At 44.8% G+C, this 19,538-nt stretch overlaps 4 protein-coding genes across 5 annotated transcripts; 3 read left to right on the top strand and 1 right to left on the bottom strand.

The window, feature by feature from the left end:
- Window positions 1–1,517: 1,517 nt before the first annotated feature.
- On the top strand, window positions 1,518–3,699 carry DFL_002849 (uncharacterized protein; the record flags this gene model as incomplete). Its single annotated transcript, XM_067631696.1, has 10 exons — window positions 1,518–1,669; window positions 1,831–1,894; window positions 1,991–2,266; window positions 2,329–2,344; window positions 2,407–2,859; window positions 2,918–2,933; window positions 3,007–3,102; window positions 3,179–3,189; window positions 3,491–3,591; window positions 3,655–3,699. 10 exons carry the CDS (start codon window positions 1,518–1,520, stop codon window positions 3,697–3,699), a joined length of 1,230 nt encoding a protein of 409 aa, XP_067494217.1.
- A 4,124-nt stretch (window positions 3,700–7,823) lies between these two features.
- DFL_002848 (uncharacterized protein) lies at window positions 7,824–10,180 on the top strand (the record flags this gene model as incomplete). Of its 2 annotated transcripts, none has more annotated exons than XM_067631695.1 (6): window positions 7,824–8,129; window positions 8,208–9,175; window positions 9,248–9,742; window positions 9,805–9,846; window positions 9,903–9,976; window positions 10,032–10,180. In XM_067631695.1, 6 exons carry the CDS (start codon window positions 7,824–7,826, stop codon window positions 10,178–10,180), a joined length of 2,034 nt encoding a protein of 677 aa, XP_067494216.1. The 2 variants fall into 2 exon arrangements, with proteins under 2 accessions (XP_067494216.1, XP_067494215.1); XM_067631694.1 differs by having other exon boundaries at window positions 9,233–9,742.
- An 897-nt stretch (window positions 10,181–11,077) lies between these two features.
- DFL_002847 (uncharacterized protein) lies at window positions 11,078–11,804 on the top strand (the record flags this gene model as incomplete). The annotated part of the gene is made up of 2 exons (XM_067631693.1): window positions 11,078–11,297; window positions 11,443–11,804. The coding sequence occupies 2 exons, from the start codon at window positions 11,078–11,080 to the stop codon at window positions 11,802–11,804; spliced, it is 582 nt and encodes a 193-aa protein (XP_067494214.1).
- Window positions 11,805–13,442: 1,638 nt separating this feature from the next.
- On the bottom strand, window positions 13,443–14,288 carry DFL_002846 (uncharacterized protein; the record flags this gene model as incomplete). The annotated part of the gene is made up of 1 exon (XM_067631692.1): window positions 13,443–14,288. One exon carries the CDS (start codon window positions 14,286–14,288, stop codon window positions 13,443–13,445), a length of 846 nt encoding a protein of 281 aa, XP_067494213.1.
- Between the last annotated feature and the right edge of the window lie 5,250 nt (window positions 14,289–19,538).

Below are 19,538 nucleotides of genomic sequence, written 5' to 3'. Positions count from 1 at the left end.
TATGGCCCCACGCGTAGGACCCTTTGCTCTTGTATTAGAGCTAAGGTCGCGGCTCCAGTTTAAGTGCCTTTAGCGCAGTTACTAAACCATCAGACGGCCCATGCAGTACAGATTACTGTCCAAAATATCATGGAATCGATTAGATTTAGATTGTCCTAATGTCCGGAAGCTGTTCCAAAAAATCGATAGCCTTACGGGCTATCAGACAATATCACAAACAAATACTATCAGTGTGCCCACTCCCATTTTGAGACATTCTAAGAAAGATATATATCAATATCGCCGACAAATAATCACTGTCACTCAGTTCAGCTTGCAGGACCACGTTAGTGCCAACATCCGTCACACCTCAGCTTATATTTACTATGATCCACGTGGTACCATGGTGGCAGGCCCAGGACAGAGACTGGAGCATGTCATGATATATGACAGTCCACATCCCTGGCTATAGAGCCTCGGCGGAATTCTGGATGCATGGAATCTGTTAGGTGTTGTCCTTTTATCTTTAGATCTATGCTTGCCTGTGTCAATAGCACTCCGATGAACGTATAGACTCCGAGCAATATAATTATTTTCTGCTTCACTTCAGTTCTAATTTCTCAGGCATTATCCCTATCATGCAGCAGGGGGTGCCAGAATTCAAATACAAACCCAAAAACTTGGATTCCTCGTCTCGCGATCTTGAGGCTACGATTCTTTGTCGTAATAAAATGTGTTGTGCATGTTGCAGATATCGTCGTATCGGCGCTAGTTATAGTTGAGGCGCATTGGCAGAGAGCTCGACGATAGCAAAGATAGATAATAGACATCCAAGCTTCTGTTTACATCTCGATTATCGGTCAAAACATTGCCTAAGGGAGGAGGGGCTCAGGATCAGTACACAAGGAGAAAACGTACTTTCAACATTTTCCCTGGAAACTTCAAGGATTATCGCGACTACAACTTCTAGAATTCTAGTTTCTTCAAAATTTCAACATAGCGAAGGAGAGAGAATTACCGAGCGCTTCGGAAACTAGCCGCAGCTCACCAGACGGTTAGCCTCTATGGCGATACTTCAAGTTTCAGCAAAGCTCGGAAGCTCTATGCTTTTTGAGTCTGTAGTCAATTATCCCTTGTTGGCTTTCTTAATACCATTTCTTGCATATGGACTCAATCTCACCGTTTACCGGCTATTCTTTTCGCCGTTATCAACCGTCCCGGGTCCAAAACTTGCTGCAGTGACTAGACTATGGATTCTTTACCATGATTACAAAGACCAGAGAACAGATACCATCGTCGACCTCCATAGAAAATATGGACCGGTGGTGCGAGTGGGGCCAAATGAAGTCTCATTTACATCCACATCTGCCGTGAAAGATATTTACACGGGATCTGGCCGTGAAGGCGGATTCGCGAAGGGTAAGTGAAGTACTAGAATGAGCGACTTATACTCACAGGTGTTTATATGATTATAATTTGTGGAATAAATATATTAATATTTAATTCTATGTGCGTCCAAAATAGGTTTTCTCTACGCCATGTTCACCCATTATGGGAGGTATAATATGTTCTCATCCCTCACCTCTGAGGCACACTCCTGGAGGCGCCGAATGATTGCGAGTTCTTATTCTTTAACAAATATTTTAAATCGAGAGGCGAGCAAAGGCGACATTTGGCGGACGGTTGGGGAGTACGTGAAATACGTTCGAAGAGAGGGAAGCGAATCAAAAAATGGGCCGGGGCGTTCTATTGATATCTATCCTGTCAATATTTATTTTGCGTGTGACAATGTCAGTGCACATGTCTTTGGGGGGAGCGAGGCACGAAGACATTGAGGTCTGTTGTGGATAGTGCAGAGGTTAAACTTCAACGAGATTCTATTGATGACTGGTATGTCCCAACAAGGAGGGAAAAGGTGAGTTTTGGGCTTCAGGCTCGAAAGTCTTAGATGTTATAGCCGGACAACATTTCACATAAATTTTTTTTGTTTTGATACTCACATCCTTCATAGATATATCTTTGGACCGATTTCAATTTTGCGTTAAAATGCTTTGAAGCATTTGAGAGAACTACCCAGAAAGTTTTCCGTACTATTCAACAAAGGGTAGATCCGGATTCTAAGTACATTGGCGGTACCTTTCTTCATGACTATGCCTACAATAACATGCGGGGCCTCAAGGACCGCCCGTCGCCTGAACTAACAGTCGCAAAGAACCTTCTCTCCGGCAAAATTTCAGGCAAAGTATCTGAGATTTTCGATGAATTTGGGGCCGCAAGTGAGTCAATGGTACGTATTATCCCGGCTTAAGAGCACGGACACCACTAACGGTGTAACGTCTACCGAGCTAGGATCATATGCTTGCAGGTAAGATACGTAATAACCGTTCTGCAAACTTCTGAATTCGGTAGATCATTGACGGCATTCAGGGATGGATACCACGAGTGATACGCTTTCATTCCTTCTTGCCATGCTTTCACTTCCCGAACATCATGAATACCAGGAAACGATTAGAAGCAGCCTTCCCGATTTGCCCCCATTTGACCAGCCTTTGACTGTGGCGGAGATTAACCACATTCTGAACAATCCATACCTCAACAACGTGATCAAGGAAACACTACTGATATTTCCCGCAATCCCCGTCACTTTGCCTCGAGTTGTGCCATCTGGTGGCCGGGTGGTAGACGGATTCTGGCTTCCGGCAGGCACTTTAGCCTCTTCTTCGGTTCGAGCAGTCAACTTAACCCTTCTTCCAGAATTCGAGAAGAATCTCGGAAACGTGCAATGGGAACCTAGCCGGTGGCTTATCGAGTCTGATGCGGACAAAGACAAGGTACAGGAGCTTGAAAGAAGGCTGTGGAGTTTTGGTTCCGGTGGTAGAGGTAGGCCTATTTTTGAAACTTTCCATGGAACGATCCTTAGACTAACCATTCTTTTAAGGCTGTATCGGAAAACAGTACGAATCACAATGCAACAAGGCAATATAGGATAAGAGGTATGCTGACGAGCTGACTAACAATTAAATATAGTCTAGCATTGACAGAAATGTCACTTCTCCTCGCTGCTATTCTAGCGAACTTCAAGCTTCGACGGGATGATGATGATACACTCGAAACTCCCCACAGGTAAGTTAAATTTGGCAATAACTCAAAAGAATTTGAATGCCTAGGTGCTAAGGGATTATTTGCTGCGGCATTTTAGTCATTGGACATGTAGGAGAAGCTTCCGAGATATTGCATATCTTCAAGATTTTCATGGCTTCCTTCGATTCGAGCCACTATAAGCTATTCGACGGGCCGAGTGGAGGTGGGGGTGTCCGAAGTTATCTCGCTAAAGTCTATCTCTACCCCTCCCCATGTGCTTTTCTTGACAAACGGATAAAGATTTCTATTCATATCCTTATGTCGTTTCCCGATCATATTGGTTTTGAGACAGTCTATCAATGTTGTCTCTCTGGTATCATAGACAACACGGTTTTGGCTATATATCAAACGTTGTATTTCGCGAGGTCAGATTTCAGACTCTGGCTGCAAGCGAAACATCGCTTCCACAGCATAATGGAATTCAAATTATGGGATGAAAGGATGCTTGCTTGTCCGACGGTGGTTGTAAATGTGGGCTTTGATTTCGTTCCTACCTTTGGCGAAACGTTGTGGGATCTAACGAATCAGTTGTAGATGCGTCTACCCAATAGACTGCGTGAATATCAGATCATCAATTGAAACGGGAAGTTCGGACCGCTAGACCCTGTCTATGCAGCATTCAGACGCCAGCGGATTATGAGATCCCACTGGGTTTCAGTCATGCAGTTTTCTGAGAGAACCGTGGACTTGTCTAATCTGTTTTCCGTTTGCCGACCGACGAATCCAGATAATGAACTTATTTTCGAGCTTTGGTGACATCTCAACCGAGGAGACCTCAAAATAGGCCATGCCTTGAAGTCCGGTGGCGAGATTAAAGGATCAAATTATTTTTAGATGCGTACTCGCCAACTTGACCGTTTCGTTTGCAAGATCACGACACTTTGTGTACAACGGCTGGGTATGGTAAAAAACACCATGAGACCTCGCTACCGGAGGCAAAATACTCGATGCGGGCCAATGTTTCTAACCTCGCGATCTCGCTGAGGCGAAGTTCTGCGGGGTCAACGTGATCCCTCCTGTGAGCCGAAGTATTTCCTTGTCCACTTATCCCAATTGCTTGAAGTAGAATACCCAGACTCGGGTAAATACTTTTTGCAGGTTCAGAAATCACTCCACCACTCCACCACTCCACCACTTCTCTCCGCCAAATCACCCCGCACCCAAACCCCGTCGCAGTTGATTACACACCTATCCTTATAGAAAAGAGGACCCGCTCTTGGCGTCATATTGTTCGTATATATGTGCATATTGTATGTGCGTATTGTACGAGCGAAACATGTGGCGCGTCGATCCTTCGACATGCGAAGAGAAAATGTACATCTTGGCTTGCATATGCGCATGTGCAGCGGCTGACCTGGTGGTGCGCTATATCATGATCTCCTGACGAAACGTGATTCGCTCGGTTTATTCAGAGAGACGAAGTGAATGACATTAACAATGCGGTATTAACAGAACCGGGAAGAGAAAATATATCCTGGAATATGTAGGCGGTTGCCTGGGGGAGTGAACCGATATGAACTTGAATATATACCAGTAGTATAGTTCGTGTGAGTATAGCATAGCGTCTCTAGCTATGGGCGCCAGGGGAGATTAAAAACTGAAGGGTTGTTTGTCACACGCTATATCCCATGCAGCCGTTATATACTCGATGGTGATCTTAGAAAGCATCTTACGTGTCATGTAGAGAAGCAGGGAATGCTACCAACAATTGAATAATAGCATATATACCAGTGTGATATATCTATATCGTAATTTTTGGTGTTGGCCTTCCTGCCCATGATGCTTGGGAAATGGATAATCAAAAATTAAAATTGTCAACCTTCCTGCCCATGATGCTTGGGGAATGGATAATCAAAAATTAAAATTGTCAAGCAACTTAGCCGTCATGAGTTCCGAAGCGAGTCCCGTCTTCGAAGTATCCAAAGCCCTATATTATAGGACATATTTTATCGCCGAAATCTGGGGTCAATCATCAGCGGTCTTTCAAGAGAATCTGAGCATTGGTTATGACAGCCGAGGAATTAATATGAGTTGTGAGATTTAAGCAAGGTCGCACAAGATATTTTGGGGTGTTCTGTAACACGGCTTCGTCCGATCTGTTTCTCGAAAACACCTCTCTTCGATCTCCACGTCACCCGCGCGCACTGACTGCTATATCTGATGCGAACTCCTTACTCTCTTATACGTGACAGCAAGCATAATACTAGAATAATGGGCCTGGATATCGATCTATATATCCCGCTCAGACTAGAGAGTTCCCGCCTCAGCATTACCCAACAGTACGTATCCTCCTATGTGGAAGCACAATCAGATCTACACAAGAGCCCGAACTGAACTAATTTGGCTTGGTTTGCTCTTTTGCTGACATACTGTCGTAAATTTTTGTGATGTCGTATTCACACCTCCATAACTGTCACCGTGCGCTGGGGTAGCTCCATCGTGAATCGGGCATCAAAGCTTGTCCCATCGCCGGAGTGGGTCTTGGTGCTTCCGGTTAAAACGCTGGGACAGCACCAAGGTTTCAGAGCATGGTGGAATCGTCCCAGGAAGAAGCAGCAAGTTTGAGAAGAGAGCACGAGACTTGTCCATCGGAGTTGGAAGAATAATTCCCCACACCCGTCTGGGATATATTGTACGAGATGCCAGGTTGCCTGGATACAGTTCCTAATACACTCTGGAAAACGTCGAGGCGGCTTGACATTGATCGCCTATGGAGACCCTTGTCGTCAAATTGGCACACACTTGAATGCTGCAGTCGAAGAGCAAAATATCACTTCTAGAAAGAAAATAGCCTGCTGATGGGACATATCCCTCCGCCTATTGGCCGAACCTCTCAAGATCACAAAAACACGAAGTTCAGGAGAGGCAAAGTCGTCCTTTCTTTGAATGCCACGGAGATTTGACATGGGGCCAGTTTGACGACGCACGGAAGCTCTTGGCACATCTAGAACAACCTTTGCCTGTCGATGTGCATGTCTGTGGAGCCTTCTTAAAAACTTGACATTGATTAAGGTTGTTCTCCTTCATGCTATAACTGGGGATGCATGAATTCTTAGTGATTGCCGCATGACCCACTTCGTCGCTCCGAGCTTTGCCCATGGTATATAACGGCTATTTATCGCTAGAATTTGCAGTGGTAGTTATGTTGCGCCTGGACAAACAGCCTGCTGCATCTTACTTATCCGGAATTCGAACTTGAGCACCAGGCTCTTTTGCCCATTCAAACTGTGTGAGTTGATGTACATATATAATAATATCCGTTCTTTTATTGATCACTGGATACAACATATACCCATGCCTCAGAGCCACCAGTTAAGTTCATCTCATTTTCTCCGTCAGTTGGGTGCCTTGAATTGCTGTGACCGGCTTGTAATATCAATCTGGCGCAGCCTCGCGTCTGCGAGGCAGTAGACGAGACCGGCTACAACATATCCTGTCGACTGCGGATGAATCAAAGCTTCTCGTCATCCACGCCGGGGTCTTTTAGGTGCCCCTCCCCTTTCCCCATCCCCATCCCCATCCCCGCAATCACGAGCTACTATTACATATAATCGCTCGTCCCTTGTAATGGGAATTCCTCTCCCTTTAACCCCGCAAGTCCTGTCGAATCCCTGCCCTTCGCATCGCAAATATCACAGTGCCAGAACCCAAAAGTGCTATTTCTTTTGCGAGGTATCTCACCTGACGGGAAGCAATTCCCAACCTTCAAGAACCCCTTGTTCTTTACTCTCCTCCTTGAAAGAAGACAGAAGAAATCAAACTTTTTACCCGACACTGCCAAACCTGCCCGTCACCTGTTGTATGATCTACGATTGTTCAAGTCTCTCAGTAACTGTTTTCCTCAAACGTCCCGAAGAATGTTTGAAGCTAACTTCAATAGGCATTTAGTAGACGGCACTGTTTTCAGAATTTAGATGGCATCGACCCTTGGACTCGTCCTGTCTTTCCGAAAATAAATAACTACATATCATTTTTTAATATCCATTGAAAATGTACCCGACGACCCTTGCGGAGCGATGGGCTGGACGTAGCTAGACAAAAGCTGCATTGACGGGAAAGACATGATTGGTTTCTAGAAGACTGTCCTTCGCCCTTCTGTTCATTCTCAGGCACTCGAGTAACTCGCCACCGCTCTTCTCCGGGTAGCCCTGCTCAATATATATTTCTTCGCTTTCTTGTCGCCACATGAACCTATGAAATCAGGTTTTGGGCAGCCTTATCTCTTTTACTACTACGATTTACCGACTCCTCTTCCTCGTTTACACCAGCAATATCTTCTATCAAAGCCATAACCGACGTATTAGTATCGACAGATACAAAATTTCGATCTTATCAGATCTAGAACAGCACTACTATTAACTAACGAATTCAGTTTGCCGTGATCTTGAAGTGACTTTCAGTTGATCAGTCACTACATATTACCCAATTTGCGTATTTAACATCTTGAGTATACACTGCTTTGTTCGACACTATTGTCACCTGGATCCATCAACTTCCAGGTTCACCACAGTCTCCCTAGAATCACCCCACCAGTCGCAACTCTGGAGCCTCTAGTAGTTAATCGAGGACCGTTTAAGTTGGGAGCAAGTCTCCAGAATAAACGGCGTGGCTTTCGATCCAGATTGTTTGGAATTCGGAAACCGACATCGACATCACACAATAACGCAAATACCCTAGTACGGCTAAGCCGTATACAAACAACTATGGCGTCCTCACCGGACGCCTCGCCGTCTTCTGCAATGTCAGGGACTGGCGTACCACAACTATCAATAAACACATCAGATGCAGTGACCAACGGAAACAACATGTCGAATGGAAATGGCGCTGCGAGACGAACATCACAAGCCGCAAGTGCTGAACCAACTAGTGCGCGGCCAGATATTGAACGGGCAGATTCTCAAGGCCCCGGTGAAGGAGCCCCGATGAGCGCTGTTTCACAAACTGGCAATGGGCGGAAGCGGTCGAATACAGATGGCGTCGAGTATCCTCGACGAAGAGCCACGATAGCTGTGAGCCTTTCTTTCCCAGAATATTATTTAAATTCTAGAGGATTGTGCATTTTGAAACTAATGGGCAAGCTTGTATAGTGTGAAGTTTGTCGATCAAGGAAGTCTCGATGTGATGGATCTCGACCAAAATGTCGACTTTGCATCGAGTTAAACGCGGAGTGCATCTACCGCGAACCAGGCATAAAACTCGACGCAGGAGATAAGCTGATCTTGGAACATCTGAATCGCATCGAGAGTTTACTGCAGAACGCTTTGCCTTCTACCCCACCTGGTAGCGGGATGGCAATGTCGGCATCTCCTGCTATCAGCCACTCGACAAATCTAAGCGGAGATGGACGAATGGCACAATTAAATATTGGGATGGGTAATAACCTCACTAGCGGGATGGGTGCTTGGTCAAATATCAACAATATCTCGAGCATGCCTAAGAACCATTCGACACCGGCTTTGAATTTATTGCAATGGCCGAAGATTAATCACCTGGTTTCTCTACCTTATTCGCCAGAGACACTTCTTCAAGTTGAATTAGAACGGCCACCACTACAATTCAATACTAGCATGAACCTCGACCTTTCCAACACGAATGCCTACGTTCAGGCCTACTTCGAACGAGTCAATGTATGGTACGCCGTCGTCAACCCTTACAACTGGACAAGTTTGTACAAAACCGCCCTTTCGCAAGGATTCAGAACGGGCCCAGAAAGCTGCGTGGTATTACTAGTCCTAGCATTGGGACAAGCTAGTACCAGAGGTTCAATTTCACGAATTCCAATTCACGAGGATCCACCAGGGATGTCCTACTTCTCCGCTGCGTGGGCACTACTTCCTTCGCTCATGACCAGGACGACAATGTTATCCGCCCAATGCATGATCTTGACTTCCGCATATCTATTCTATTTGGTACGGCCGTTGGAGGCATGGACATTACTGAGCAGCATCAGTATGAAACTACAACTTCTGCTCACCACCAATCCACCTGCTCTACTACCGACCTCGAGCAGAGAACTTAGCGAGCGGGTGTTCTGGAACGCCTTGCTATTTGAGAGGTAGACCACCAATTCCTATTATTTTGGACCTTTTAATACTCATCTAGCTGATACTAGTGTATTCAAATCCAGCGACCTGCTTGCTGAGCTGGATTTACCGCATTCCGGGATTGTAACATTTGAAGAATCAATAGGCCTTCCTTGCGGCTTTGAAATCGAAGACGAAGACTCGCCTGCTGGTGTCCGGGATGACCTGTGGTACTTTCTCGCCGAAATCGCCTTGAGGCGTCTCCTCAACCGTGTCAGTCATTTGATCTACTCCGAAACAAACAGAGAACGATCGATCTCCTCCCTGGGACCCATTGTTGGCGAACTCGACTACCAACTAACACAATGGTATGAGAGCTTACCACTGGCGCTACAATTCCCACATAGTCGAGTTCAACTTAGCAACCCGATCCAGACGGTCTTAAGGCTCCGGTATTTCGCATGTCGGACAATCATATTCCGCCCTTACATACACGCTGTCTTGAAGGACGAGAAGCTTGGAATGGATACAGTGGTTCGAGAGAATTGCCGAAAATGTTTGGAGGCATGCCTAAGACAGTTGGAGCATATAACTGAACAGTACGGAGTAATCATTTCTATATAAAATTAGCTGCGAACTAACCATTTACGTCATTTCATAGCCATGCGGGACATATGCCTTACCTGTGGCAGGGTGCACTCTCGTAAGTCATGCTCTGCTTCAAATTTTCTTTTGGAACGATTACTAAAATTAAGATAGCATGGTTTCCCAGAGCCTTCTGGTAATGGGCGCAACAATGTCACCTTCCCTTGCCGCCGTTTTACCCCCCGCCGGTGAGTACCAAATTCGTGATATTAGGTTGTGGTTAGTGGCTAATTATATTCGTAGACAACATCGACAAAATGTTGAAAGACGTGATCACTGAGCTCCAGTATTACGCACACCTTGCGCCAAGCCTGAAACTAGCTCTAGAACTCGTCCAGGAGGCTGAAGAGCGCAGACGCTATTTCTTGCGAGAATCCGGAATGCGAATCTAACGAAGCCAATTTTGTTATCAGTGGTTAAAAGTGCATGCATCTTGCACTGCCTTAGCAACTATGATGACAGATTCGAGGCTACTATGATTATACGACCTAACTTCGGTGCGGTTTTGTTAATGCGCTCGGTCACAGCCACCTATTATAACATACAACTTTCAACTTTCAACGGTGTTTTACTACTATATTAAATTCTAAAAGTCCTACAAAGTCAAGCATTTCGGAACTACCTCCAACCCGGTACCTTCGTTGAAACAACCGCGCATCGACATCCTCAAGCATATACGATATTCGATTCAGCCTCATTTTTTTGTGGCTTGGTTTTATATTATGTTCCAAAGTTTTTCCTCGCTGTTGTCCTTACGATTCGCATGGTCTTTTCTTCTACGTATATTGTTGAAAATTTGCCACTTTGTGCATGTTTATATTATTATTATTATCTGTTAATAAACAGGATCTGGGATCATATACATGAATTATCCATTAGTATATACTTTCATTTTTTTGGCGTCTAGCTTGCGTCTTTCTGTCCTTATATGCCCTTCCCAGGATTATCGATCATGTTAAAAAAAAAAAAAGCTGAGCCCACAGCATCTGACCTAGAAGCCTTATTCTTCATTGAGTTTTTTTTTTTTTTTTTGACAGCAGCAAATTTGGTTTAGCCGGAACATTTATGTTTACTAATACTCTCCAATGTTAACCAAATCCAGCTCTGTGCAGCCGCGGATATGCATGAATCTTTGCTGTTCCAACTTGAGTTGGGAGGAATGGATCTATGTGTTGGTATCAGCCTCTTGGTTTCAACCTTTTTGAAATCGAAAATGTTCAAAACCGAAGTTTCAACCTGGTACTTCTTTCCACGCAAACCATTTGCAGAGCTCCGATGTACACTACAGGATGGCATCAAGTTCTAAACCCAAGAACTGGCCGCAGGACATCAAGTATCTCACCAAACCTACGTTGTCGAAGAAGTTAGATCAGACGATTCTCGGCCCGTTAGGGTTTGGGCCAAATGGCAACCCCGGGCCTCGATTCGCTACAGCCCCCTCCGAGAATGTGGCTATAAAAAAAATTTCGGACTTGTCACACCCAGCCGATGGTGAATACGGATTGTTTGGTATGCATATATCCCCAATTGCCGGTGCAGCCTAAAGGCCCACAATTGATAATTATGGCCCATGGGCACGAGACAAAAAGAGTTTTAGTTAACTTGGCTAACGTTATTTTTAATTTTTTTGTTAAAAATTTGAAATATTCTATAGCAACGAAGAATCTAACCCCGGGAACCCATATACTAGACTACTTGGGCCACTATCACGAAACAAGCCCGGAGGACACCGATGAAGCATCAAACTACGATTTGGTACTCACGCGAGACGTGGGGGGAACCAACCGAGGCATAGCAATCGATGCACGTTTCGGCGGTAACGAAGCCCGTATGATAAATGACTATCGCGGCGTCACCGTGAAGCCTAATGCCGAGTTTAAAGAACGAGAAGCTGGGATCATGGGAGTATTTGTTGTTGTTAATAACGGAATAAAAGGATTCAAAGGGATCAAAAAGGGCGAGGAGATACTAGTGAGTTACGGACGGTCGTTCTGGAGCGAAAGACGGAGCGAGTGATCTAGGCTGTTCCACGTCCACGCTGCATGATGAGGCCGACTATTGGCCCGTTGAGGTTCTAAAAATGTTGAAAATAAACCCACCGCCGCTACGGAGCAGAGTGTCGTTGTGTGTGTGTATGTAGCTGAAGTACATAATTTCTCCGTCAGAGGGAGAGTTTCTTGTCGTGATGAGGAATTCGGCTGTTTCACAATAAAGGCTCTCCGACAGTATTCGTAATGATAGTAAGCTGTGGTATAGCAGAGGTTGAGAGCCGAAAACCGGCTCTTGCATTAGTCCTGCGTGCTTCGCAAAGGATTACCCTGCCTTGCAATTGTGGAGAAGCCATTGTCGAAAGGAGTGATGAGATCCCTTGACGTACGATTCGTTCAGTATTTTGTTTGAGATCCATTGAAAGGTTCTTTTGCTGACCATTGTATAGTTGCGCACGCACTTACGTTACTTCAGATGATTGTTTTCGATACCTAGACATTTGTATATTGCATATGGAGGCCTGAAGCTAGTTTAGACATTTCGGAGATAGATGGCTTATCATGGCAGTGAAGACCTGGTATAGGTGCTTTTTTCGGCTGATAGAGCTTCCAATTCTGTCTCGCCAATATCGCGAGAAACACCCCCAATCAAAGGTCAATGTAAACCTGGACGGACAGGCGAAGCGGATGTCAGAATAATACTGGTACCTACTACCCCAAATCCTTTCATAATTGCCATGTGCTAGTAATATACGGTGGCTTTGGTGGGACCCGCCTGGCTGGCTTCGATACATTAACAATACAATTCTCCACTTTTGCAATTCCAAGTGCGACTAGGCATTGACAAATTCTCATCTCAGTTCCGCACCCATCATTCAGTATCTTCCTTCCAAGATGCTTCTTGATTGTGTAAAGTGGGCCAGGTCAGTTCGGTGAAACTAAACATCTGTGAAACAGGAGAAGAACCGCACAGGCCCGCCACCAGCCTGACAAACAAACATAAATGTATGCGACCAAACCACAAACCGACGGCCAAAACCAAAGGACATTGACAGGAGGGGCGATCCCGCATCTTGTCGATCCCATTTTATCTTCCGTCTAGGGTTTAACGCGCGATTAATTCGAAACGTACTGAAGTTTAGAAGGACTATAATTCGATTTTGATATAACTAGACGGTAAGGACAGTTTATATATATATATTTATATTCAATTACTACTATACCATTGTCTCCTTTTCCTGTGAAGCCTTAATTTTAGGGTATCAAAAATAAATAAAAAGAATGCGTAAAAAAACCACCCGAAGAGTTTTTTTTTGTAACATAGGAAAAAAGAGACAGTGATGAAACAATCAGATCCGCGAAGGATAATTAGGAGATTCTGATAGCCTTGTGCTAGATTGACAAGATTGATGGCTACAACTCCATCCAACAACGAAAGAATAATCCTCAAATCCAATGAGGAAAAGAATATAGAAGAAAAATGTAAAAACCAATGAATGCTTTGGCTACTCAGGCCAGTGAAAGACCAGACCACTGGTGTAAATGCAAGACGACAAAATTAATGATCGCTAAATCGACAGTGTAAGGAAATAAAAAATAAAAGAGTTATACTGTACTCAAAGAGAAAAGAAAACAAGAACAAGGCAATTAACTATTATAATGAAGCTTACATTGCTTCAACTTGCATAAGACTGGCACTACTGTACTCCAATTCTTGCATAATGTCATTGCTGTCGGATCCTCCTAATGTCCATACCCATTCTCTCTTCGACCGCCTCCATTTTCCGCTACGAGACAGAGCAGATGCAAATCGGTCAACGCATCGACCTCTAGAATCTTCGTCGTCAACAGGAGTCTTTGGTTCTGAGTCAGATTCAGATTCTTCGGAATCGGAAGAGGATGTTGCGGATGGTGGTGACATGTTGTCGATATCTTCCAGTTCGTGTCTACTAGGAACGAACTCATAGTCCTCCTCTTCAGATGGGGAAGGAATTACAGTGTGCTCTGGTTCGAAAGTTACATTGCGGGTCATCGTTTCGCAGGCTGGCGAGTTCGACGAGGAATGGGAAGGTGAACCCTTTAATATCGATCGCTTCCCGCAGACAGCTGTGTATGAATATGTTCTAGTCCATCGACAAGAACCAAATGGGTTACACGACCCGGATCCGATGTGTGTATTAACGGCTGTATTCCTCGATGTGATATCCTCTTGCGAAGCAGTGCTCTCATCATCGCTCGAGGGACTGCAGCTCAGCTTCAACGAGCTCGACGACGACGAGAATGTTTTTCTTGTGTCATTTCCAAAATTTAATGACAACTTCGGCTTCTTGCCAACAATAGGAGTGCCAAATGTTCTACACGAAGGTGAAGGGGTATTATTTTGAGCATTTGTGTCAATTGAGGAAGGAATGAAGAGAGAAAGTTTGGCCGGTGCGGGTCGGTTTTGAGAATTGCAAAGAGTGGGAGGAAGCGACAGCGCTGGTCGGAGAGGTCGTACGGCGAGGGCAGTCATCCTGGACTACACAAATGGTATATACGTATTATAGATAGTGGTTATGAATTAGGGACGTCGAAGTCGGATTTCAAGGAATGAATGGCGGTGCCGATAATTATAAAGTCAGGCGGCGATATGCTGTACAACGCAAAAGGTGGAAGTCTGTTGATGTCGCAGATCCAACAGTCCAAGTCGAATAGAATGAGTTGAAGATACACTTCTTTTAAATAGTCGTTAAGATCGTATATACTTGATCATTAGGTATGATTAGGAAATAGTGTATAGAAGTATTTGATGGATGATCAGAATATCTTTGTAATGGGCGGTTAGGGGAGTATATATATCGATTGCTGATAGAGAAGCAAGAACTAAAAGGGAGAGGGGTGGGTGCCATATGCCTTTTGTTCCCCCAGTGCCCGAAGCAAGTACCAACTGGTGTGAGGGCATACGCAGCATGCACTTTCAAGAGGATGGATGGGGGCGGCAAAAGGGAAAGATACCGGAGGGGTGGAGCATCGTACTCGAGGTACTCCTGGGTCGGTACCTTGGGCAAATAGTAGTCTATAGATAGAAAAAGGAATGTAAAGGTCGCAGGCAATTTGAGCGAAGACCCGCCACGGTCATGTCGAAAGCGAGGAAGCTGGAAGTACCAGTGACATGTCTACTGCCATCTTTGCAGAGATTTTTGCCTGCAAGACTGCATGTAACTACTTGGAATGCATAGGCACAAATTGTACCAGAAACAAGCTAGGTTGTCTTGGGGGAAGGCTTCGATCGTTCGTGAAGGGCGCAAAGTCTCTGTTCCTGTATGTTTCTAAGTTTAACCCCAGACTAATTTGCACTTCCTTGCACAGGAAATGACAAAACTGAAAAAGCAAAACTTGGCAAAGCTCCACCCAAAGTCCCTTTCTTTTCTTTTTCTTTCTTCTCATCGCAGTGGAGGTGTGGGCCAATTCCCAGAAGAGACAAGGGCTGCTATTTGCGGACGATGGTGCTAGAGCGGACGTAACTCGGGGAATCACCCTGCAAGAAAAACAGCGACAGACGGGACGAAGCCTTGACCTGCTCTCGATTGGATGGCAAATATCGTGTCGACTGGTGATACCTACTTCTAAATCATGAATCAAGTTTGATGGCACGACTGCTTAAGTATACAGCGACTCTGTAGATATCTCTTGCTAGGGAAAGAACTCACGATTCAACTTTCCTGGGTGGAATTCGACCGTCGATGTGATTGCAAGTTGAACCGAGGTCCCATCCACATCTGGCAACATCCAATAACAGCCCTGCATTTAACGCCTATCGGATGTTCCTTTGCGTTATCTCCATCTGCAATGCCACCCAAATGTATACATTTCGGTAGACCTTTTCGCAAAGGACTCCAGGCAAAGTCTCGGCAAAGGTCTTGATTCTGTTGGGTCCAGAGGTACAGGTAGACAAAGTACCTTTTCAAATTCGACACGATCCACTAAAATCGATTTTGCAATGTCTTCAGACTGTCTCCGGATTCTTGCATGCTCTACCGTTTGCGCATCCCGGTGGCCTCCGAGACGACGGGCAGCGTAGATCCCCAAGAGCTTGGTTTGCATCTGTCACTTTTTACAATGCAGCTTTCCACTGGCCCATCGATCTGGGAACCGGGTTTGAAATCCTCATAACTCTCCAGTTGCCAAAATATAAAACTATGATATCAATATGTTTATTCCCGGAGCTGATGTTGGAATCCAAAAAATCCTAATCTCGAATGAATTCCTTAGACGGAGCAACATCAGCTTTGAATCAAGGATGCAAGACGATTCATGCCCTCGAGCTCTTGAAGGGCATGTCAATCTCTGGATCCAACTGAAGGAGGCAAAGCGAGCGGGGTAGAACGAATGCGGTAAAAAAATTTTGTTGCCATCGGTTGGCTAGAATTTCAGTAAGATGTCTTGCTGCCTTCATTCGAGAGCTGCCGTTTCCTGCGACCCGTGGACCGGAGTTATCGATGCCAGCTGACATGTGTCTACACAAGCCACAAATACGCCGCAGCCACACCCTATGACGTTCTGGATACACACGTAATCCCTACCTCCACCAAAAGTCTTTAATTTCGACAGGCCACAGCCTTTGGCGGCCATTATCCTTGTTTCGGCTGCTTGGTTCGGTGAACGCTTTGACGGCGCAAACCTCAAAATCGAATTTTTATATTTTTTCAAATTTCAAAATTCGAAATGCTTTAATTCCTACAAGCCAAATAACAATTTTACCGGTGCCCTTAATCTCGGAATTAGATGAAAATAGGAGCAGCAGGCGAAACGGCAATTTTCTAGAAAATCTGAGAGAAGGATTTCAGAATCTGATAGTGAAAAAACCCACTGTGGGAAGTTTGTGACGTTCCCAAATTGCGACCTCAAGACCTCCTTCCCAGAGCAGAGAGGGACATAGCCAGCTTCTTGGTAGCGAACAGACCATCGAACATGTGCTCCCGAGATCGAGACATCGTAACGTTGTTAACATACGACTCAAGAACCTAGACATTGATATTGCTACATGATGACTCGCATAACTATCCCTCCAAACCGTTGCCATTGACCATGATTAATTTGAGACAAATCTACCTTTATGGAACTTGGGAACTTTGTGACCAAACCTATATTGGGGATTTTGAGATCTCTGTAACCTTCCAGCCTGCCTAACGGTTTCGAATCGAATCCCACAACAACAACGCATTATATTTATCATAACCCCTGACCTAACACCATGCCAAAGCCGGATCAAACGTTCTAGAAGGATCGTCAAATTCTGGACCTTTTCTCTTCAGCCTTGAAGGTTTAAGATCTCTTGTTTCTTCGCTTCGAGCAAGATCGGTCGTAGGGATGCAGTAATTGTCTCATCAATTAGGTCGGCTTCTAGAAATGTTACTCCGAAAAAGGGAGGTGAGCATGTAAGTAGTTACCGGTATTTGGAATCAGTATCCATATCGGTATTGTAATCTCTCGATGAATCAATCGAATCCATATGAGGGAACCATATGCAAATGTGTAATGGGAATCTGCCGGATACGATTTAGCAAGACTTACAAACATTCTGTGTTCATGCGAAACACCGCCCGAGGCCCCTGGGTTAGTGCACGGACACATACGCATGCCCCAGTGCCTGCTGCGATTTATAGACATCCGGGTAGGGTTGGGGATTCGAGAACCAGTTCGCCGAGGGAGGCATTGCTCTACAATGTATGGGCCGCATGCGCTACCAGACGTAAGCTCGTCGAAGGTCAAACGAGACGGCCAGGTCATATGTGTCCGGATGAAACTCGTATAGAAAACAGAACAATCGGCTGTGTACTGGCCGTTGCCTTGGCCTCGAGCTCGAGCTTCGCCTCATATATACGTAAGTATTGTCCGGAGTCCAAAGTCTCTTAGCTAGGGTTGCATCAACCATTCTAGATTTGAATAGATCACAGGGATAGTTGACGGACGCTTTGGCTGTTGTGATATAAATATATAACTACGTTGAATTCAGCGAGACCGAGCTCGCGAGGTTCTATGCATTGATGGTCGTTGTTTGCAACATCGATTTAGATGTCCTAATTTAGTATGTATACTGATCAAAGGCTTCGTGGGGCTAATCAGCTGGGATGGTTCCCCCACAGGCTATGTATAGCTGTGCCCAACCCTTCAGTTGAATCAATTGGCTGATGGGACCTTAAGCGCTTGCGAAACATTCCTAGCTAACATTGCCTAAAGGATTAGGATTACATCGCTGAATTTAAGGCGTGGTTTCTTAACGCAGCATGAATTCAACAGACAAAAGACCCCGGCGTGCCCTTTCGATCATTTAGGCTCGATTCAAAACTAGTTGGCGCCCGCCCCGCCAGCATATGCAAACATATTATTCTTAGAACATCCGCCTGATCAGACCAGATTTCATCAATAGTTCATGCGAATATCTGAGCTGGTGGTAAGTCCCGCGCGCCTGTACGTGGCACAGATAGCGGCGCTCCTATCACTTCGTGGGGCGTTTACCGAGCTGACTTTCCGGGATCCCCGACAGTGCAGTGGCTTCACTTTTGAAAAAATTTGGTATTCCCCTCCCATTGGATTAGAGTTTATATCGTCCTTCATCCGAGCCTACGCCTCCTTGGTTCCTAATGCTAAGTCAACCTTGGTTTATATAAATATTCCAATGCAGGCGCAGTTTGGCGAGATGTTTATGCGAAGTTCATTATGCGCATATGCGAGAGATCGGTTATAGGGGTTTAGAAGATGTGGCAAAGCTAGCTTCTCATCATGACATCAAACATTTATATATTCTGTATCAACTCCATCTCGACCTATTTCAACCTAACGTAAGCCTAGGAGGTCACACCAACTCCTAGGTTTTGAACATATTCACCTGTCTGAACTTCAGTCGAAAATGCCTCTAGACTAGTAGATACCTATTAATTACAATTCTAACTAGCAAACCAGAGAGACGACAAAAGATAATGTTTGTGGTGCTTAGTGGATTGGGTTTATAGCACATCTTAAGACGGTCGACTTCATGTAGAATAGGATGAGTCTGGCAATAATATACTAGTAATTAGCCTTGTATCTAGGTTAGTAATTCCCTTAATACGGACGTAGGTAATACCTACTTAGGATGATTTACTAGCTAGTCATAGCTTTGATCATGAGCTATAAGGTCGGTCCCGACTTCCGGGCGACACTCAAGATAAGTAGGCGAGCAAGGTGCCATCTGCTTTACGCTTATGGGAATTGTGAGTATTAGCCAGTTGGGTTTAAAAAGTGTTGAAAGTAGCACACGAGTTCACTATTATATACGACGGAATAGGTGAGCCATATTCGCTAGCTCTACGGACAAGATTATTGCGACAGAGTGGCCATCTTGTTTACGAGTAGTAAGACCCTTGTTAAACAATTGCGAGTGAGGTATACTAATAAACCCCCCTAAATATTCTACATTAGTCATGATTGTTTTAATGTTTGATAACCTAACTCAGGTACTTATGTTTGAAGCTCTACTAAGCGCTAGTCAAAACATAGTCTCCGCCTATTGACTAGAATCCATTCATAGGCGGGCCGTTATCTACTTAAAGTAGGTATTTAGGCAAGGGCCACACACTGTACGTGTAAATATACATACATCCCAGACTGTGTCGTCACCAGACCTCAGTTGTGTTGAGGTCCTCACAGCACGTGTTGTTTTTGTGTTATTCTATTTTAAAGCTTAGCTTGAGCTCTCGAGCTCCAGTCTCAGATTTCGTATACAATTTGAAAGAATGGGTCT

This window comes from Arthrobotrys flagrans (genome assembly GCF_004000055.1).
Source record: "Arthrobotrys flagrans strain CBS H-5679 chromosome Unknown unitig_3, whole genome shotgun sequence".
NCBI lineage: Eukaryota > Fungi > Ascomycota > Orbiliomycetes > Orbiliales > Orbiliaceae > Arthrobotrys > Arthrobotrys flagrans.
Note: the sequence above shows the minus strand (reverse complement) of the source record. Positions and strands in the feature narration are given on the sequence as shown.